The sequence below is a fragment of the Scyliorhinus canicula genome, chromosome 16 (genome assembly GCF_902713615.1).
Source record: "Scyliorhinus canicula chromosome 16, sScyCan1.1, whole genome shotgun sequence".
In the NCBI taxonomy this organism is placed as follows: domain Eukaryota; kingdom Metazoa; phylum Chordata; class Chondrichthyes; order Carcharhiniformes; family Scyliorhinidae; genus Scyliorhinus; species Scyliorhinus canicula.
The window spans coordinates 29,947,894-29,971,109 of NC_052161.1; the positions used below are offsets into that span (position 1 = coordinate 29,947,894).

General features: G+C 40.9%; 1 protein-coding gene across 3 annotated transcripts in view; it reads left to right on the forward strand.

Moving 5' to 3' along the window:
- Nucleotides 1-23,216, forward strand: part of LOC119979296 (SEC23 interacting protein) — a 153,111-nt gene that overhangs the window by 118,157 nt on the left and 11,738 nt on the right. For all 3 annotated transcript variants that reach the window (XR_005463696.1, XM_038821347.1, XM_038821346.1), the window contains exon 18: nucleotides 18,080-18,199. Coding sequence is in view for 2 of the 3 variants with exons in the window: in XM_038821347.1 (XP_038677275.1) it covers nucleotides 18,080-18,161 (82 nt within the window). In the remaining variant the exon portion in view is untranslated. The remainder of the gene's footprint in view (nucleotides 1-18,079; nucleotides 18,200-23,216) is intronic.

Below are 23,216 nucleotides of genomic sequence, written 5' to 3' on the forward strand. Positions count from 1 at the left end.
GGAGAACGTGGAGACTCCACACAGACAGTGACCCAAGCAAGTAATAAATGTTGGATTCGATTTTATGTCTCATGTTCAATAATAAAAAACTGTTAAGTGGCTGTCTAACCAAAGGTTCTGATCAACAGGTCAGGTGTAGGTGATTTTACCTGTTCAAGTCCAGAGACTGAAAATTATAGTGACACATCTCACACTAAATCCAACACCTTTATTGAAATTGAGTGACCTTTGACAGAGGGTTTCCTGCTGTGTTCACGGTAGTCTTCCCATCTTCCCGTCGAGATGTAGCTTCTGTCTTCTTTATTCAAGTGCTCCCCATCAATACACAACTTCTATCTTTCTTGAGCGCTCCCTGTGTGGGACATTCTCGGATTTTCATGCAGAATAGATTTTGAAAGAGCTCATGCACAATCCTCTTCTGGATGCAAATTGGTTAGTTGGGGGCATTATTGGTTTCCTAAGTTGTCGTCCATTGGCTTAGCCATATAAGAGGACTTCTTCCTGTCCCACTATGATTACCAGTCTGTTTTCAATAAATCTCTGCTGATTTTAACTTTTTTTACAATAGGCTGTTCTATTCAATTCAGAATGTTCAATTCAATTTAGCAGTATCACTGTAATCTATGTACTTACCACGTATTGCACCCGTCCAGTTTTCACACAAAAAACACTGCTGAAAGACTGTAGGCCATCCCTGTTCTTGCGCATGAGTGTGATGAAATATTTCTACTTTCATGTCTTTAAGCAGTCCAACAAAACTCAAGAAACTGAATACCGTACAGAACGAAGCTTCCTACTTGATCAGGACCCCATCCACCACCTTGAATAGTTACCCTTTCCACCACTGATGTGCAGTGGCAAAACCTGGAATCCCTTTCTAATAGCTTTGTGGCTATACCTGCACCAGATAGACTGCAGTGGTTCACGAAGGTGGCTCACCAACTCCTTCCCAAGGGAAATTAGGGATGGGCAACATAAGCTGGCCTCATATCCCACAAAAGAGCAAAACAATTAATGAGACTCAATGGCTCATGCAATTTACTTTGAATATGTCTTCACTTCTCTACATATACATTTGGAACATGCTACCCTGTGTGTGTCTGTGTATATATTCCCATTCCTTTTCTTCCTCTTCCTGATCTTTCCCTCCTTCATCAGAGACATCTTCCATCTAATATTTGTGAATACTAATCTGTAAGATCATAAGAAATAGAAGCAGTAGTTGACTATTTTTCTCATTGAGCCTGCCCCATCATTCAATAAGATCATGGCCGATCAGATTGTGACCTTAACTCCAATTAGCTGCCTGTTTCTTCTCACCCTTGACTTGCTTGTCAATCAAAAATCTGTCTTGAGTCAGCCTCCACTGCTGTTGAATTCCAAAGATGAATGATTCTCTAAGAAGTTCCACCATCTCTCCGTCTTGAATGGCAGACCCTTATTTTTAAACTATGTTCGCTAGTTCTACATTCTGTAGACCAGACCCCCATATTTTTGATAAGATCTGCTTCGGGATCAATATCATTTTGTTTAAAGTAGACCAAGTTTGAGATTCAAGGCATGTGCTAAGAAAATAAAGCCATAAGATTCTATGGAATTTGAACAAATAAAACTAACCTTTACTGTGCAATGTCAGAAAGATAAAACCATTTAAAATTTACATCAGCATTTAGGATCAATATGAGGTACATGTGAATTAGCAGGCAAACTGGCTGAGTACACCACATTGTGGAATAAAAATAGCAAATGTGATCATGGAATTCTTAAAATCCACTCGTACATCAGTAAACACCAAGAGTCAACCTGTATCATTGAAACTATAATATCGCTCAAGAGGGGCGGCAAACATTTTACTTTCAAAGATCGAGCCTCTGAATTCCCTCCAAAGTGGCTCCAACTCTGGTTGCCTCACCAACTGCACATGTCCCAGGGTTTCGATCTCCTCTCCCGAGACTCTATCCCCCTGGATTTCCAAGTCTCTCTTCGTGCAATTTCAGCTCTTTGACAGCCGGCTAGCTTTGCTGGGCTGGCACTGCACTTTGATTTCACCAAGCTCCAATCTCCCCAGCTACAGCACGTTATAGATAGTTCCCAGGGCTTCTTCTGAGCCCTCACAGATATGGGTCGAGAGGCGGTAGATTTAGAACCGAGTTGAGGAGGAATTACTTCTGGTGAATTTATGGAACTCTCTGCCCCATGGTGCGGTGGAATCTGAGTCATTAAATGATTTCAAGAAAGGAGGAGATAGATATATTTCTGTTATTAAAAAAACGGATGAAAGGGATATGTAGAACAGGTGGGGAGGTTGATTTGAGATCAGCTATGATCTGATTGAATGGCGGAGCAGGCTCAAAGGGCTGAATTGCCTACTTCTCCTAATTCCTATGTTCCTAACTTTTTCCAGCACGGAGCCAGTGACCTTCTGATATTTCCTTCGCTCCTCAGGACTTCACCTGCGTCCAAACTGCACAATTCAAACAAATCCTGAGACTTCTCCTGAGCCTCAACTAACACGGAGCCAGCTAACAAATGTTTTTGCTTCCTGAAACCTGCTAACAGTAGCATCCTTTTGGAATGGCCTTTCCCCTGCTGCAGAACATTCACTCCCCCAGTCAACACAGATAAATTGAAAATCTGGAATTTTCTTAAGCTTCACCCATTTCCATAATGATGTAGCCTTCCAGAGCTCACTGGTTTAAAATTAATTGTAGCTTTAATTTCCAAAACCGCTCTTCAGGCTGAAAACCTTGGATGTGATTTAACAGTATCGTCGTGCCCGACTAGGTGTCACAACGAAGTTGTTCCATCTCGTGAGATTCACCAGAACCCCACTAGATGTCGCGATTTGGATCTTACCTGTGCTGGACGAGATCCAGATCAGCATTTTTAAATGACATTCACCAGATTCTCCCAGCGCCTGGGTAACTAACGGCCTCCACAGGGAGGCCTCAACTGGCCAACGTTTAGTACTGGTCCACACAAACCTGGACCAGGCATAACAGCACCTTGGGGGTATCCCAGGTCATTGGAGACCCTTGGGTGGTCAGGGCAGGATTGAATCCTGGCTGTCCCTGTGGTGCCTGGACACCTTGACACTGCCAGCCTGGCACCTTGGCACTGCCACCCTGGGGCAGGAGAAGGGGAGGGAGGATGGGCAAGCAAGGAAGAGGAGCCAGCGAGGACAGCGGGCAGGGAAGCACAGGGGTGCGATCACAACAACGGCACCAAGGTACGCCCAGGTAGCACCAAACAGGTACCTGGTAAGTTTTCATGCCAGGAGGCAACATCTGTAAAGTTAATATGGCACGATTGTCTTAACCGGTACATCTGTACACATGTTACCTTTGTACACATACCTGTCTATATTCCTAATTTTTCCTTGTTTTTTTCCCTCATATACCCTCTCTGTAGATATCTCTTTATTACTGTGTGATGCTCCTTGGAATGTTATTATGAATGCAAAACCAGTAAAACCACTTTGCTTTAAAAATGAAGTGCCCCCATAAAGGGTTAGTATCCTGAAGCGGGGGGGGAGGTGGCATTGCCGAAAGGACCCTTCTGCTTCCATAGAGATTGGGGCACCCTTTCAAAATGATGTTTCAATCTCTGAGGTGCTGGTCTCACCGGCGAGTTCAACTCCCCATTGTTCAAAAAAATGTCTAAATGTGGGTTAGACCAGGTAGAAAATCCTGAATGCCCCCCAAAATGACTCGGTATGGGTGAATACTGGGGTGGAACTTGTTCAAAAAGCCAACGGGAAACACCCCACCCAACTCGGCCGAAATGACACTTAAAATGTTTTGGGTTGAATCATGCCCCTTGTCTCTAATTCTCCAGCTAAGTATACTCACCTGCTATCTTATGATCTTGTCTTTCTAGCTGTTAACCCCTTAAGTCAACATGGCCCCAACCTTTTAAGTATACTATGCTGCTTTGGTTGCATTTATTCCATTTTCTGCAGTTCAATCTTACTAAAGATTAATAATATAATAACTTATTAATAATAGAACTAAAAATGACCTGCAAAATATTATGTTCCACGAGATTGGTATTTGTAACAATTACCTCATGAGGGGAAACACTCTCCGTATCTAGCCTGCCAAATACCCTCAGAGTCTTGTGTTTCAATACACTGATAAAAATAATCTCGCAATCTTCTAAATCCCGATGAGTATAGACCCAACCTGCTTAAACTTTTCTCATATGATAACCCTTCACTCCAGAAATCAGCACAGTGAACCTTCTCTGATCTACATCCAATGCAAATGTATCCCTCAAGTAAGGAGACCAACACTAACACAGCCTTGTACAGTTGTAGCAAGACTTCTGTACTTTTATACTTCATCCTCCTTGCAATAGAGGTAACTTTCCATTTTTCTCCATGGTTACTTCCTGTTCCTGCATGCTAACTGCTTCTTTTTGTCACTCACTTAACCTATCTATAGCCCTTTTACAGACTTTTTGTACCCTCCTCACAACTTGTTCTTCTACCTATCTTTGTACCATCAACAGAGTTGGCTGGAATGCAGTCGATCTCTTCATCCAAATCATTAATGTAGATGCACTTGTGACTTTAACATTACAGGAAAGACCCGACCACAATTTCTGCTTCACCCTTCACCACCCCATTCACTGTGAATAGCCTGACTGATGCTAGTTTGTGGGCAGGATGACAGCGTGACTGCTGAGTCTGGGATTTTAAATGTGTGTTTCCTAATTGAGTCCCAAAATGAAGTTCCTCTCTTACCAAATCTAATTTGCATATGCTATAAAGTCATGGTGACAAAATATTTTATCCATCGCCAGACTTTATCACTAATGTTGCACTAGAGTTAAGTTCACTAATGAGAACAGGTGATTTCCCCCATGTTCGCAGATTGATTTAAAATGTCCGTATCTGCTTTCAATATGGTATCCCGTCTTCTGAATTTTATGGCAATAAAATATTTTTGTGTTCAAATCTCCCCAGTCAGGGGTAATAGGAAAAAATTGTTACATTTGACATTGATAAATAGAACATTTGCTGATGTCCTAGAAATAGGTGATGAATAGCTGCAAATAATTAATTGTCTTGAATCCATCAACAATAATATTTGGTCTTGCCACAGATTACTTTGTATTTCTCCAGCGTTAGGTGAGGATTGAACATCTCTAATTTTGCAGGCCGATGTACTGCATCAGTTCAACAAAGTTGTGATGCATGTCCTTAAAAGCTGAGACGAAACAAGTCACTTTGTCCTTCATTTCTCCCTGCAGGAGCACAATCGTGGGCACTTTGCATTAAATGTATAATTTTTAGGCACTTGATTTGAAAAAAAATTGTGAAGCACTTTGGCAGCTTAACACATGCACACAAGTCTGTGGGAGAATAAATTGCACTTTTGTTCCCCAAGCAGCTGTGTTTTTAACCTGTGCCACGCTACTGTGGGGATATACGAGGCTGAGATGAAAGGGAAAGCAAAATTTCCAGCAGTGCAGAATTTTGGATTGTAGTTAAAATTAGGTTGCTTAGGACAGCTTAGCTGGAAGCAAAGGTTGCACACAGGTTGGACAACTCAGAGATTTGATATTGAACTTAAAGTGGTGCAAACTGTTGAATTATTAAAATCCCACCACACGAGATCAATGGAACTCCTTCCTTGCTTTTTTCAGTCTTTTATTTAAAATAAATTGGCACAGATCTGATACAAATTGGTCTTAATGCAATATATTTAAGTTTAACTACATACCAGCACATTCAATAGACATAGAATTTAATTTACTGCAAAATGTAGATTACATTACAGATATGCTAACAAGCTAACACAATTTACAAAAGTAGACTTTTCTGATTCAGCGTGCCTTTAACTTTGATCTGTGAGTCATGCATTTGAAGATAGAGGGACAGATACAGATCATAATCCTACGCAGTGCAGTTGAACAAAATTTGAATTCTCTGGGATTAAGAAATCATTCGTTTGACCCTCTACATGTGACCACAACTGTGAAGTAATACATTTATAAATTTCTAGGCGGTGAGCTAGGTATAATACATGTGATACATGAATCTAGGCCATTACTGCAATCATGCAAACAAATCCTTTGAATCCTTTCGACATATCACAGCCAATTCAAAGAATTTTAAGGAGCAGATTGGCCATCCTCATTCTTTTCCCATCACCCAAACAAGATTTATTTTTCTACGTCTTTTGTGCGTTGTGAATGTTGCTCACAAAGCCACAATTTGTTGTCCATCCAAAATTGCTTCGAGGGGGTGGAAGTGAGTTGCCTTGACCCTCTGCACTCCATGTAGTTGCATCCATGGTGCTGTTGGGGAGGGAGCTCAAGGTTTTGGACCCAGAACCAGTGAAGGAATGGTGATATAGTTTAAAGTCAGAATGGCGTGTAACTTAGGGGTCTTGCAAGTGGTGATGTTCCTTTGCATCTGCTGCCCTTGTTCTTGTCATCTGGAATGGTGGGTTCTTTAGGAGGAAGTCGAGATGGACTAACATTCTGGCTGATGGTTTCAGCCTTGTCTTTTGCACTAATGTGCTGGTGCCCCCATCATTGAGGGTGAGAATGTTTTTTAATCTTCTTCTTCTGGTCAGTTGTTTCATTGTCCACCCACATTCATGACTTGTGTGGCAGGACTCCAAAGCTTTGATCTGATTTGTTGGTCCTCTGATCACAATAATAACAATCTTTATTAGTGTCACAAGTAGGCTCACATTAACACTGCAATGAAGTTACCATGAAAAGCCCCTACTCGCCACACTCCGGGTACACTGAGGGAGAATTCAGAATGTCCAATTCACCTAACAAGCACGTGTTTCGGGACTTGTAGGAGCAAACCGGAGTATCAGGAGGAAACCCACGCAGGCACGGGGAGAGCGTGCAGACTCCGCACAGGCAGTGACCCAAGTCGGGAATCGAACCCAGATCCTTTTTTACAAATATATTTAGAGTACCCAGTTCCTTTTTGTTCCCAATTAAGGGGCAATTTAGCATGGCCAATCCACCTATCCTGCACATCTTTGGGTTGTGGGGGTGACACCCACGCAGACATGGGGAGAATGTGCAAACCCCACACAGTGTGGACCCAGGCCGGGATCTAACCGGGATCTTTGATGCCATGAGGCAGCAGTGCTAACCACTGTTCCACTGTACCACTCTTCCCGGGTCCCACTGTGAAGCAACAGTGCTAACTACTGTGCTACCGTGGTACCCCTTAGCTCTATCTATAAAATGCTCCTTCAACTGTTTAGCATACACGTAGTCCAAGCAATAACCATGTTCAACGTGAGCGAATCTAAACATTTCCCCATGACAGTCAATGGTGTTACCATTGTTGATGCCCCCGTGATCAACAAGTTGGGGGTTACCACTGACCAGAAACTTATCTAAACTAGCCATGTGAATACTGTAGCTACAAGAGCAAGTTGGAGGCTGTGAATTATCTGGAAAGTAATTCACCTCCTGACTCTCCAAAGCCTTTCCACCATATACAAGATACAGATCAGGAGTTTAATGGAATACTGCCCCAGATAAGTATAGATCCAATAATGCTCAATAACTCAACACCATCCTAGACAAAGCAGTCCACTTGAACAACACCCCATTAAACATCTTAAACCTTCATTCCCTCCAGCACTGGCGCACAGTGCAGGAGTGTGTGCCATCTACAAGATCCAATTTGGGCAGTTTTTTTGACCAGCAAACTTGGGCATTCACAAAGCAGAATGTGATATTTTCACTACTTACAATGCCATCACATGACCTCAACTGTCTTCAGTTTCCCCTGTTATTGTTAATCCACAATGCTGATGTATATGGTTCTGGATTATGATTTGGACATGGTGAAATCAAGTATCTTCTAGGTGAGATGTCTTGAGATAATTTGTGTTGTCCAGTTAATCTAAGGTCCCATATATTAAAACTGCACTGAATATGGCACTACTTTGGCTGCCAAGAATAGCATTTTGTTTTAGCCAAGACTGGGGAGCTATCCTACAGCAGTTACTGTAATAACTGTGAATGATTCCAAATGCTGCCTTCAAATAATTTTATATAAACTTTAAAAAGATCCAGCCTGAAGGTAGGATACTGAAGTTTGAATGAAGCATGAGGTATTTTAAATAACAAACTTGATCATGGGGAAGTGGCTCAGCCATCGGCTCCCATTGAAACTTAAACTGGTGAAGCAATGCTCTCCATGTGGTATCAAAAATATTCTACTTATTACTTAGGGAATTTCTGAAATATTTGACCATTCTGATTGTGAAATTGTAATGAATGGTTGAGCTGCTTTCTTAAATGCCTGAATGCTTTGAATTGGCTCCGGTTTATGTACCTATTCAAGTATACAGTATATTAATTCTGCTAGTAGATCTTTTGGGAAATTCAAGTATATTCCAAGCATGCACAACAGCTTTTACATGGCTTGATGTTTGCAAATTGGCCTCAAATCCGTCTCATTATCTGCCTGCCACGCTAGATATTTTAAAAATGTGTTTGATCTATTTGGTCTGATACCTGATGATTAGAATTTTTAGAAGTGAATGAATTTCATCAGTATTTTACCCTCAGACTTTGAAGGGTCTTGCAGCGACTGCAACTAAAAAGATGGGCTAGTGACCCGTACAGCAGAATAAATGCTATTTCAGTTGATCAGTAGAAATAGCACAGCGAGTGTTCCAAAGATTTTCCATCGTTCTCTCCTGTAAAGAACTTGGCAAGCATGTGGAAAAAGATTTGCATCTTTTCACAACTTTATAGGCTTTGGGTGGTAACCTTGACTTCAGATGCATTGCTGTTGCGGAATATTTGCTTCCTGAGGCAGAGGACGCCATCTTGGAACTGTATTTGTTCCCCACATTAAAGGCTTTGGTAAGGCAGTGATATTCGAAGCGTTGTTAAAAGCTATTAATATTAAAATTCATTTCCAGGGGAATAGTTAGAAACAGTCTTGCTGGTATATTCTGGAAGAAAGTAAAAATGCATTTCCTTTTGAAATTATTGCTCTTAATGTATAAAAAATATTAAAATAGCCTTTCCACATGAATAGAATACATTATATTTCAGCAATGTATTTACTGATGGTCCAACATTGTGCTCAAGGGCAGACTTCAGAGATGATTAGTTCGCGAACTTCAAGTGCACATACGTAACTGACAAATACATTGCAGCATCAAAATAATTTGTCTTTGTCATTTAACAAAGTAACATCAGCAATTCTTAGTTTAAAAAAAAAACTTTACATAGATATTGATTCTGTAGTTAAAGGCCATCAGTTTTTACACTGGCACTAGATACTGGTTTGTATGAGAAGAAGCTTAGCCAATCTTTGTTAAGCAGAAGAATGCTATTCAGATACATTCTATCCTTCTTTCGCCATAGTGATTAAGTAGTTTAATTTTCCACACAGTTTTGAAAAAATTGTACACATTTTAGACGTGTTTTTTCTGCGATTAGCCAAATGTCCAAGGAGTAATAGATAGATAGATAGATAGAGAAATACAGCACAGAACAGGCCCTTCGGCCCACGATGTTGCGCCGAACTTTTGTCCTAGGTTAATCATAGAATTTTGGACAATTTGTCATGGCCAATCCACCCAACCTGCACATCTTTGGACTGTGGGAGGAAACCGGAGTACCCGGAGGAAACCCACGCAGTCACGGGGAGGATGTGCAGACTCCACACAGACAGTGACCCAAGTCGAAATCGAACTTGGGACCCTGGAGCTGTGAAGCAATTGTGCTATCCACAATGCTACCGTGCTGCCCTTAAGAAGTTAACCTACACTCCCTTATTCTACCCTAATCCAAGTACCTATCCAATAGCCGTTTGAAGGTCCATAAATTTTCCGACTCAACTACTACCACAGGCAGTGCATTCCATGCCCCCACTACTCTCTGGGTAAAGAACCTACCTCTGACATCCCCTCTATATCTTCCACCATTTATCTTAAATTTATGTCCCCTTGTAATGGTGTGTTCCACCCGGGGAAAAAGTCTCTGACTATCTACTCTATCTATTCCCCTGATCATCTTATAAACCTCTATCAAGTCGCCCCTCATCCTTCTCCGTTCCAATGAGAAAAGTCCCAGCACCCTCAATCTTTCCTCGTATGACCTACTCTCCATTCCAGGCAACATCCTGGTAAATCTCCTCTGCACCTTTTCCAAAGCTTCCACATCCTTCCTAAAATGAGGTGACCAGAACTGCACACAGTACTCCAAATGTGGCCTGACCAAGGTTTTGTACAGCTGCATCATCACCTCACGGCTCTTAAATTCAATCCCTCTGCTAATGAACGCTAGCACACCATAGGCCTTCTTCACAGCTCTATCCACTTGAGTGGCAACTTTCAAAGAACAATGAACATAGACCCCAAGATCTCTCTGCTCCTCCACATTGCCAAGAACCCTACCATTAACCCTGTATTCCGCATTCAGATTTGTCCTTCCAAAATGGACAACCTCACACTTGTCAGGGTTAAACTCCATCTGCCACTTCTCAGCCCAGCTCTGCATTCTATCTATGTCTCTTTGAAGCCGACAACAGCCCTCCTCACTATCCACAACTCCACCAATCTTCGTATCATCTGCAAATTTACTGACCCACCCTTCAACTCCCTCATCCAAGTCGTTAATGAAAATCACAAACAGCAGAGGACCCAGAACTGATCCCTGCGGTACGCCACTGATAACTGGGCTCCAGGCTGAATATTTGCCATCCACCACAACTCTCTGTCTTCTATCGGTTAGCCAGTTTGTTATCCAACTGGCCAAATTTCCCACTATCCCATGCCTCCTTACTTTCTGCATAAGCCTACCATGGGGAACCTTATCAAATGCCTTACTAAAATCCATGTACACTACATCCACTGCTTTACCTTCATCCACATGCTTGGTCACCTCCTCAAAGAATTCAATAAGACTTGTAAGGCAAGACCTACCCCTCACAAATCCGTGCTGACTATCCCTAATCAAGCAATGCCTTTCCAGATGCTCAGAAATCCTATCCCTCAGTACCCTTTCCATTACTTTGCCTACCACCGAAGTAAGACTAACTGGCCTGTAATTCCCAGGGTTATCCCTATTCCCTTTTTTGAACAGGGGCACGACATTCGCCACTCTCCAATCCTCTGGTACCACCCCTGTTGACAGCGAGGACGAAAAGATCATTGCCAACGGCTCTGCAATTTCATTTCTTGCTTCCCATAGAATCCTTGGATATATCCCGTCAGGCCCGGGGGACTTGTCTATCCTGAAGTTTTTCAAAACGCGCAACACATCTTCCTTCCTGACAAGTATCTCCTCAAGCTTATCAGTCTGCTTCACGCTGTCCTCTCCAACAATATGGCCCCTCTCATTTGTAAATACTGAAGAAAAATACTTGTTCAAGACCTCTCCTATCTCTTCAGACTCAATACACAATCTCCCGCTACTGTCCTTAATCGGACCTACTCTCACTCTAGTCATTCTCATATTTCTCACGTATGTGTAAAAGGCCTTGGGGTTTTCCTTGATCCTACCCGCCAAAGATTTTTCATGCCCTCTCTTAGCTCTCCTAATCCCTTTCTTCAGTTCCTCCTGGCTATCTTGTATCCCTCCAGCGCCCTGTCTGAACCTTGTTTCTTCAGCCTTACATAAGTCTCCTTCTTCCTCTTAACAAGACATTCAACCTCTCTTGTCAACCATGGTTCCCTCACTCGACCATCTCTTCCCTGCCTGACAGGGACATACATATCAAAGACACGCAGTACCTGATCCTTGAACAAGTTCCACATTTCACTTGTGTCCTTCCCTGACAGCCTATGTTCCCAACTTCTGCACTTCAATTCTTGTCTGACAGCATTGTATTTACCCTTCCCCCAATTATAAACCTTGCCCTGTTGCTCGCACCTATCCCTCTCCATTACTAAAGTGAAAGTCACAGAATTGTGGTCACTACCTCCAAAATGCTCCCCCACTAACAAATCTATCACCTGCCCTGGTTCATTACCAAGTACTAAATCCAATATGGCCTCCCCTCTGGTCGGACAATCTACATACTGTGTTAGAAAAGCTTCCTGGACACACTGCACAAACACTACCCCATCCAAACTATTTGATCTAAAGAGTTTCCACTCAATGTTTGGGAAGTTGAAGTCGCCCATGACTACTACCCTGTGACTTCTGCACCTTTCCAGAATCTGTTTCCCAATCTGTTCCTCCACATCTCTGCTGCTATTGGGGGGCCTATAGAACACTCCCAACAAGGTGACTGCTCCTTTCCTATTTCTAACTTCAACCCATATTACCTCAGTAGGCAGATCCCCCTCGAACTGCCTTTCTGCAGCTGTTATACTATCTCTAATTAACAATGCCACCCCCCCACCTCTTTTACCATCCTCCCTAATCTTGTTGAAACATCCAACAACCATTTCTGCCCCTCTTCTATCCAAGTTTCCGTGATGGCCACCACATCGTAGTCCCAAGTACCGATCCATGCATTAAGTTCACCCACCTTATTCCTGATGCTTCTTGCATTAAAGTATACACACTTCAACCCATCTCCTTGCCTGCAAGTACTCTCCTTTGTCATTGTTACCTTCCCCACTGCATCACTACGTGCTTTGGCGTCCTGACTATCGTCTACCTTAGTTGCTGGACTACAGATCCGGTTCCCATTCCCCTGCCAAATTAGTTTAAACCCTCCCGAAGAGTACTAGAAAACCTCCCCCCCAGGATAAGTAGCAATGAAATATGATGCAACCACTTGAGATATTCATGCTTACTTCCGCTATAGAATTAGTTTGATTTGCCTCAAGTTCTTTGGAATTAACTCATTGGATATTGTCGCTAAAGTTTTAAAGTTGGAAATAAGCAGAAAATAATTTCATTACTTTGTTGCACTATTCCAGAATACCTCCACATTGCAGAGCAGCCACCAGTACTTCTGTTCAATTTATATTTCATGGCCTAATTTAAAAATGAATAATTCAGAACACTTTCATTAACAATGTCCCAGGCTGTACTGTATTCCCATCTTGCAAAACATTGCAATAAATTATGGCCTCTTAAATATAAATAAATGATGAGACAAGGCAGTTACTTGTTTATTCCCCTGAAGGTTAATCAATGTATTGCACTTCTTCACGTTAACTGACTTACTGTATAAAAAGGATTAGATAATCATTACCTCCTAATTGTAGCACAGCTCCAACTGGCACATTTATTAGTAGTGAGCAAGATGAAAGAGTAGAAGTAATGATGTTTTGTTTCTTCCATTGTTTTTTAAAGATATAACATTCGATCATTAGAGGCGGTTAGATTTTACAGTGATGGGGAAGAATGAATGAAGCATGATTTCTGAAAACTTGAATTTTCTGATTGTTTTTACATCAGACAACTTGAGTTATTTTCCTGGCTGTGCAACATAGTTATAGATTATACAGAAAGGCTCAAATAGTATGTAGTATTCTTCTGAAGTTGTTAAAAGTGGTGAGTTAATTTACTCTTAAACTGGCATTTTCAGTTCTTACATGGAGAATAAATCCAGGGCAACAATGGATTACTGTTGTGTGAAAATATCTGACAGTCTTAACATGGTCTATGATGATTTTTTACACTTAAATAATCAGTGCAGTTATTCATTTAATCTCTGCATACAAATCATCATCTCATGACAGAAAAGAAAAATATAGAGGGGAGAGAGACGATTTGTTTCAAGTGAATATTTTTCAATAATTATTTATGGTTTGTGCCTTCCTCCCCCACCCTCTTCCATCTAATAAAAATCTAAGCAAAGTAATCTCAGGTAACTGTCCCTTTGGAAACGTGCATTCTTTTGTTCAGTCTGCTTCGTAAAATACCTCATTCTGGACCACATTGTGGAGGCAACATTGAAAAGGTTATTTAACTAGTTTGTTGCAACATTCATATAAATACAGGAACAGCTTGAAGCTACATCAAGTTGGAAGAGACCTCTGGTTTAGTGAGAATGTCTCTGTTCTATTCATAGGAAGCTTGGATTTGTCCCTGAGAGCTTGATTGTGTTTAGTATGCAGGAAATATCTGAGGAAGCTTACATTCCAACAAGGAATACTTCAGCTAAACTAAGAATCCAATATGTATTTTACTACAATGAATTAAACCTGGTATATCGAGGATGCTTTTCTTAGCCAAGGCAAGTCTTTTTGAGCAGAGTTGAAATAACAGCTCCTATCCACAAGAAAGATGGGCACCCAAACATAACTATCCAAATGTCCCATTTCAAAGACTTCAGAATTTTAAAAAGCTGTTGATAATACTATAAGAATATCAAAACAATATTTTGAATTGTACAATTTAATGGAGTTTTATGTAAGTAAACTGAGATGGTCACATCTTAGAATCTCTACCTGCATATTTATTCTTTTCTAATTTTTTTTTTCCTCCTAACTAATTTTCTTTTTAATTTTGGAATATTTCCCTTCAGGTTTATGATTTTCTTTCTGGTCTAGTTGCAGTGTTTTTTTCACCTCCTTTTGGGTAAATAGTATCTAGCCAAAAGGCACTGTTGAGAAGCTCTCTGACTGCCATCTTGTCTTTAAAAGATGCTGCAGTATCAATAGGTTATTAGGGGATTTTGTGCGTGTGTATTTTGCCATCATTCTCACCTATCATAGAGGAGCAGTCCTGGGTGAAACTATTTGATGTCTGTCAGGAAGCCATCATTATGTACTGGAGGAAGTGAAGTCCTATCGACAGAGTGTAATATTTTAGCCAATTCTGGTGTGTTCTTACTAATATATTAAATATTTGATTTGATCTGCAATGGTATTACTATACCAATATAAAAGCAAAACTTGGCAAATTTCAATTTCTAAGAATCATTACTGTGTATGGATAGATGTTCCTTGCTTCCGTTGTATCTTTTATTTTAATATTAATATTGCAATTTGGAGTTTGCAGATATTTGTGTTTACCAAACATAGAGTTTCTGTTTGTGGGGGTAAAAGACATTGACTGCTTACCAGTGAGACATGAATTAATTATGCTGCTGTTTTGTGCTGTTTAAGCCCAGCTTTGCAACATATCTGTTTAAATGGCAATACTTCCATTAGGAGGAGAAACAAAATATAAACCTATCCACCCATTTGAGTTGGGTAGTGTAGCCTGTATTGTGTTAATAATCAAGTCTCCTTGTTGCAACATTAGATTGCACGAACGAAGGAGTGCTTGGCATAAATAACTGGCTAAAACTCGAAACTAAATTGACCTGGTGTAAATGCTAACTTCCATAATAGAATTCTTTTTGTTTACCTATTTTTAATTAAGGCACTGGCAGAAGTTAATCCATTTAATACGAAGGTTGGTCATTAGCTCCAACCTTTCCAGCATGATGCCATTCAGCATTCTGAAGGGACTGTACAGACCATGACATACTGGCCCACATCTCTATCACCCCAAACATACTATCCATTTCCCTCAAAAGCACAGGAGATGTAACAAATGTCCATTACCTCCTACCTCCTCGTCATTGAAAATCTCAAACACCACCTTAAGGTGAAGCAACAAATTTACATGTACTTCCCTCAGTTTAGTTTACTATAATGACTGCTAACAATGAGGTCTCCTCTACATTGGGGAGACTAAATGAAGATAGAGTGACTGCTTTGTGGAACATCTCCTTTCAGCTTGCAATTGACCCCGATCTTCTGGTGATCTGTCATTTTAACTTAAATCTAGGCCTTCAGTTGGAGGTTTTTGTTTTCAGTCTGTAATGATTTTCACTGTAGATTCATTCCCGTTTCAAGACTTCTCTGCAGGTTCAGAAAAAGGCAGACAGGCAGTATTTCTAGGGAGAGGGGGAGAAATATACGCTCTCAGCCGCTTCTCTCAGCGTCCAGGGTCCGACTGACACTTGCTGTGTCCTCTGAAAACCATTCCACGTTTTGGACCGAATCACTGCCTGTCGCCATACAAAATATGGCCTTTTGCCCATTCATTGGCCACCATCCAGCCAATCTAACCAATTCCCTACCATTTGTTGGGTGCCAGAAATCTGAGTTTTTCTGTTCAGAGGCTAAACGTCCATAGCACAGTGTAACAGTTTGCAACTTTTAAGCTCCTCACTTCCTCTGCTCAATTTAAAGGTAAATGTCCGATAAATATCCAGGGATTAAAAATGATAACCACAAAGGTTTTTAAAAATGGGAAATAAATGAACCAACAGGAAAGGTCCTTACAATGTATTTTTCTTAATCTTGTTTTTTTTATTTGTGCTTTCGTACAGCAGCTCTTCATTGTACTTGCATCCTCAAGATAAAAGTATTTTACTTTTGGGCACTCCTCCTGATGAGTTTTAGCAAGCTACTTTAAGGCTTCAGGTCACAAATGTCCTGATCATATCCTAGCAATGCTATTGTATTCATTTTCCAACAAGGCTCTTTAGATCATGGAATGGCAATCCTAGGATTGCATTCATTGTCTGAGATGCCAAGTTCCCAAACTAAAACTGCTAATTTAACCAAGAGTGGGGATTTTTCAAGGTTATCCGTGATCTTCCTGATCTGTACATAGATGTGGAAATCTTGACTTTATATAGCATCTTTCAGTCTTGGAATGTCCTAACATTGTTTGCAAACAAGTAAGTACTTTTGTGGTGTGTAGTCACTGTTGTAATTTAAGAAATAGGTCAATGTTACTGTCCTGGTACCTTTACCAACTGAATCCTTGAAGGAGATTCACCAGCTAAACATCAACCGTTTTCTTTGGTATAATTGCATTATTTATTTTTTAATAAATTTAGAGCACTTAATTATTTTCTTGTTCCAATTAAGGGGCAATTTAGCGTGGCCAATCCACCTGACCTGCACATCTTTGGGTTGTGGGGGTGAAACCCACGCAGACACGGGGAGAATGTGCAAACTCCACACGGACAGTGACCCAGGGCCGGGATTCGAACCTGCTTCCTCAATGCCGTAGTTCCAGTGCTAACCACTGTGCCACGTGCCGCCCTGGTACAATTGCATTATATACAGTGTAGGTTAAATTAGCAGACAGCATAGCCAGAAAGCACAACCAAAGTAGAAATTGGAACAATGTTGATTTCAGGAAAATATACAGTCTGCTCATATACCTAACTTTTAGTTTCTCCAATATAAAGTACCTTCAAAGTAAGGTGAATATGTCTCTTCCAATCCTCCTAACTTTTCTTCTTCTTTCGTAAAGCTGGATATAAAGCAACAACTAAATTTTACATCAAGGTGGTCAGGCCAGGATGTTATATTAGGAGTGGCAGTGTACATCGCCATAATACCTCTGTATTTAAGAGTCAGGCATTGAGTTGTTATGTGATCCATGGCCTGTTGTAGGTGACCACAGTTGCACCCAAAATTTTAAAATTTTTCATTTGTGCATGACATATCCATATTTGCTCAAGTTTTTATGGCTGCAGTTAGGAATGCCCATGAGCTTTGTGGGAGGTCAAAACGTGTTGCATCTTTTGCAACATGTTTATTCGTGACTTCTTGTGAGGACCATACATTTTCCAAGCTTCTTCAGAGTTGATATCACATTGCCTGAGTTTGTGTGCATGTCAGCTCGCAGGTGTTTAAGCGGAGCTGAGGGACATTACTGATGTTTAACAATTAAACTTCAGAACATATAAGCCTGGATAAATCCTTTTTTGCGTCAATGTCCGTGAATAATCTTTCTCTCATTTAAAGATTGTTTGTGCCTTGTTAGAGCATGTTCTTAATTTTTTAATCAATTTTTTTCATCATTTAAAAATGGATACAGAGTGATCACGAAAATGGAATGGCCATGGAAATACGTATCACTGGCTTATGCTGAAATGCACTCTTCGCCCTTTATGTATTGGACTGGATTCTCCGGTCCTCCACCTGCGTGTTTCTAAGCCATGCGCTATTCGCTGGTGGCAGAATTCTATCTTCCTACCACTTGTCAATGGGATTTTCCATTGTAACCACCCCACACCGCCAGAAAACCCGTGTGCGGGGGTGCGCTACCACTGGGAAAAGTGAATCTCAATGATCCGATAATTCTAGCTATTATCTTTGTCAAATACTCTTACTTGCTGCTAATATTGTATCTTTAACTTCTATAGGGAATCAGAAGACACTGCTTTGCTGTTTCTTAAAGAGATTTACAAATCAATGGACATTATCCCTGAACAGCCGCAGCATTGATAACCACAGGCTGTGCTGTCTTTACCTCCGCAATATTGGTACGCTTTTGGCTCATTATTTGATGTTCTTTTTGAATGTTTTCTTTTGATGGTCCACGTCGGTATTTGAAATTGAGCCCGATAATTCCTGGGTGCCAATAACTTGAATTTGTTTAATCAGCGTACATGTACACCATTTTGCAAATTAAGCCCATGTAAAATGGATGATAAAATGTAGTTTTTTACTATTCATAGAAACAGTCAAGTCTGTTTGGAGGCCTTTTCCCAAAAATGGGACTTGGTGTTTGTAAAGAGAGGATCATTTCAGTGCCAATTGGATTTGGAGGCTGATTGCTAAGAGAGTTATTCAAGCACATGAAATATCAATGTTCTTCCACTGAACACATTAGATGCCAAGATAAACATGAAGAAACATATCAAATTTGAAAAGAGTTTGATAACGGTCAATATATTAATTAAAAAAAGGAATGAAAATTAGTCTCCGTAATAGTGACCATGAAACTGTCATCAGTTGTACTGAAATCCTATCTGATTCACTAATGTTCTTTAGAGGAAGAAATCTACTGTCCTCGTCTGGTCTGGCCTACTTGTAACACCAGACTTGCAGTAATATGGTTTGCTCTTAACTTACCGCAAAGGGCAATCCATGGGATGGGTAACAACTGCCCACATCCCATGAAAGAATAAATGTTTTTAAACAATTGGTAGAAGCAGAGTAGGTCAATCACCCCCATGAGCCTACTTTTCAATGTAGTAAGATCATGACTGATCTTCGGTTTCAACTCCACTTTCCCACCTGATTCTCATATCCTTTGATTCAACTTAGTGTTCAAAATCTGTTGGCTGATCTTTGCCTTCAATATACTCAGCAACTGAGTATCCACAACCTTCTGGGATAGAGAATTCCAAAGATTCACAGTTTTCTAAGTAAAGAAATAACAGCTAATTTCAAATCTAAATAGCCAATCCCTTAGTCTGAGATTGTGACCCTGTCAAACCCATCGAAAATATATATATTTCAATGAGATCGCCTTACATTCTTTTAAAGTCCAGGGAAAACAGGCTGAGTCAACTCAATCTCCCTTCATTGAACAATCAAGCAATCAGTCTAGCGAATCTTGGTTGGGTGCCCTCTCAAGAAAGTATATCTTTTCTTGGTAAGATGGCCAAAACTTTCCAATGAACAGAGCAATGTAATATTCTCCATAAGTGCTGTTGAATAATGCCAACTTCAGTCATTGCAGATCGATGATTGAATAAAGTAAACAAAGTGCTGAATTATCCTGCCAGATCTGCAGAGTTTGAAGTTGAGCCATGCTGATGGTGATCTGGTTTGCTTGGACCTTAAAATACTATCTTCAGTTTTGGTGACAAAAGTACATGGGTAACATCCAAGTCTTGAAAACCATGTAAAGAAAGACAGGAAAACTTATAATGTTTTGTCAGATGCTAATTAGAACAGTAAAGTTTAATCAAGAGACCAAGTTCAAGTACAATTGCTGGATAGAGGGGATTAATACATGCAACTTCAGAACTGATGTCAGAAAGCATTTCTTTACACAGAGCGATTAATACTTGGAATTATCATCAGCCAGGGAGGGCAATGGAAGCAAAAACCATTGTGCCATTCAAGATGCAATTTTGTGCCATGCCTTGGAACAATAGTACTTTTCAAAGGGTGCAACTCGAAAGGGGGTACAGTAGCAGAGAGATCTGGGTACACAAATCATTGAACATGGCAGGGCAGGTTGCGAGACCTATTACTCAAGCATTTAGTATCCTGGGATTTATTAATAGGGGCATAGAGCACAAGAGCAAGGAGGTTACATTGAACTTGTAGAAGACACTTGTTCAGTTTCAACTGGAGAATTGTGTCTAGTTCTGGGTGCCACTCTTTAAAAGGGATGTGGAAAATTTGGAGACAGTGCAGAAGAGATTCCTGGGAATGGTTCCAGGGATGAGGAAGTTCTGTTATGAAGAATAATTGGAGAAGTTGAGTGTTTTCCATAGAGAAAGAAAGGCTGAGAGAAGACTTGATAGAGGTATTCAAATCATGACGGTCTGGACAGAGTAGATAGTGTGAAGCTCCCCACTTGTGAATGGATCAAGAACACAAGGGCACAGTTTAAAGTAACTGCCAAAAGAAACCTTGTAAAAAAAAAAAATTTTTTAATGTTCATGCAGTGAGCAGATTGCGGTTCGGAATGCACTGTCTGATGGAGGCAGGTTCAATCGAAGCGTTTAAAAATGAAGAATGTGCAGGGTTGTGGGTAGAAGATGGGAGAATGAGCAATTCACTTATTGTCATTTGGAGAGGCAGTGCAGATATGATGGGCCAAATGGCTCTGTACTGTAACAGTTCTGTCATTCCGTAAGGGAGATTGAGCTAGTTGGGCTGATTGGCCATATCTGGTGCCTTTCTTTGAAATTGCTTCACGGGATGTGCAGTATTATATTTTATAAAATATATATAACAGTAAGAAATAATGAAAGGTTTGAAGTATCCTAAAACAAATGTTGTATTGAAGATTGATGAAATCACAATGACTTAGTTATTTTGCTTTGCTCGAAGATGTTTTGATGGAACTATTTTTAATGTAAATTTTGTATTGAAGGTAAAAAGGAAAAAGTATTTGCATTCATACAGTGCTTTTCACATTTTCAAGATGTCCAAAGCAGCCCAGCTAATGAGATACTTTAAAGTATAATCACTGGCAAAGAAATGCAACAGACAATTTTGCAAAGTTCCTGCAACAGCAATGGGATGAATGACTAGATAATTTGGTAGGGCTAGTTAATGGATAAATGTTAATGGGAGCATAGTGGTTAGCATAGTTGCTTCACAACTCCAGAGTCCCAGGTTCGATTCCTGGCTTGGGTCTCTGTGTGTGCGGAGACTGCACGTTCTCTCCGTGTCTGCGTGTTCTTCCTCCGGGTGCTGCAGTTTCCTCCCGTGGTCCAAGATGTGCAGGTTAGTTGGATTGGCCATGATAAATTGCCCTCAAGTGTCCAAAAAAATTAGGTGGGGTTACTGGTTGTGGGGATAGGGCGGAGGCGTGGGTTTCAGTGGGGTCCTCTGTCCAGGGGTCAGTGTGGACTCGATGGGCCGAATGGCCTCCTTCTGTAAATTCTGTGTTTCACCAGGGGGAGGTTGGGTGGCGTTGCTGGGTTCCGGGGACAGGGTGGAGGTGGGGCTTGGGTGGAGTGCTCTTTCCAAGAGCCGGTGCAGACTTGTTGGGCCGAATGGCCTCCTGCACTGTAGATTCTATGATGTTATAATAGGAGAAATCCTCTGCTTTTCAAATATACCAAGCATCAGTTTAAGGGCAGACAAGACCTGGGTCGAACATATCATGTGAAATATAGCACTACCTCAGTATTGCATTGAAATGTGTTCAAGTTTCAGGAGTGGAGCTTAAACCTTCTGATTGCGAGGCACGAATACTGTCACTGAGCCAATGCTGACACCTAAACCGGTATTGACCTTTGGCAAGAGAAACGTTCAGTTCATTCATTTTAATTGATGATCTTACCTTCTCTGACAGACCATTGCAGAAAGAATAAATGAAACTCCGGTTAACCAGAATAAATCAATCAGTCAGTGTTCCAAAATTCTAATTAACTGGGTCCTGTGTTTGAAATACTGATGTATTGTATAGATTTAATAATTAAACAAATAGTCACAGATCTTTAAAAAGTTGAAAAACGTTGACAGTTTCTATAGATATTATCTGTAGGTTTATGATCCTACAGTGATCACACTTCCAAAAGTACTTCATTGTCTGTAAAGCAGTTTGGGACTTCTTAGGGTTGTGTAGGGCACTACATCTTCTCAAGAAGAGGACTCAAAATATTAACTCTGTTTCTCTCCCCCCAGATGCTGCCAAACCTGCAGCATTTTTGTTTTTAAACTACATAATCTTTTTAATAACTATAATGTTATACTTCAGCAACCTCTCCAGTATGAGCTTTGAATTATTATGCTTTAGCACTATATTTTTTGGTTTATAACATTATCACAGTTTTTCTTTAGAATTTCATAGAATTTACAGTGCAGAAGGAGGCCATTCGGCCCATCGAGTCTGCACCGGCTCTTGTAAAGAGCACCCTACCCAAGGTCAACACCTCCACCCTCTCCCCATAACCCAGTAACCTCACCCAACACTAAGGGCAATTTATCATGGCCAATCCACCTAACCTGCACATCGTTGGATTGTGGGAGGAAACCGGAGCACCCGGAGGAAACCCAGGCACACACGGGGAGGATGTGCAGACTCCACACAGACAGTGACCCAAGCCGGAATCGAACCTGGGACCCTGGAGCTGTGAAACGATTGTGCTATCCACAATGCTACCGTGCTGCCCATCTTGGAACTGTCTTTAAATATAGGTTAAACGAAAGGAGTCATATGACATATGCTGGTGTCTGACAGTAAACCTGTCTGTTGTTCGATCAAAATGAGAGTCACTTTGGTCACTGAACGGGAGGGACAGGGCACCTGGGGACAGCAACGGCTGTCTCAAAGTCCACAATGTAAAGATCTTAATTCTCCAGAAGCCCAGAAAGGTGTTATCAGTATTAAGTCATAAATAGCTGTGAAGGGACCTGCTCCTTTAGTTTCTAAGATGAAAAGCAATGGTTATTAGAGTTAGCTTATTTTTTTCTACTTGGATGCAGGGCCTTAGTGTGTTTCCCATTGCCGTGGAGAAGGTAGAGGATGTTATTTTGAGGTTCAATTCAAGTCTTTGGTATAATCCCAGAGATATCACGGAAGGGCAGTTGTGGTTTTAGTCTTCAGTTGTCTACAGCCGACTGAGAAAAGGAAAGTAAGAAGATAGATGAAGGTTAGGCCTGGACCGAAAGCAGCGAAAATGCTGACTATTGTTCAACAAACAGAACACGGGTGGGAGCTCATGTCCAGTTTGAAAACTTAATTTGTGGAGAGTTAAAACACAGCTGGAGGATTCACCCAGCTGAAAGTGAAGGGAGAATCCCCAGGGAAAACGCTCATGGTGGAAGACAGTGTTGGGACAGGAAAAGAGCTAAAGTAAACTA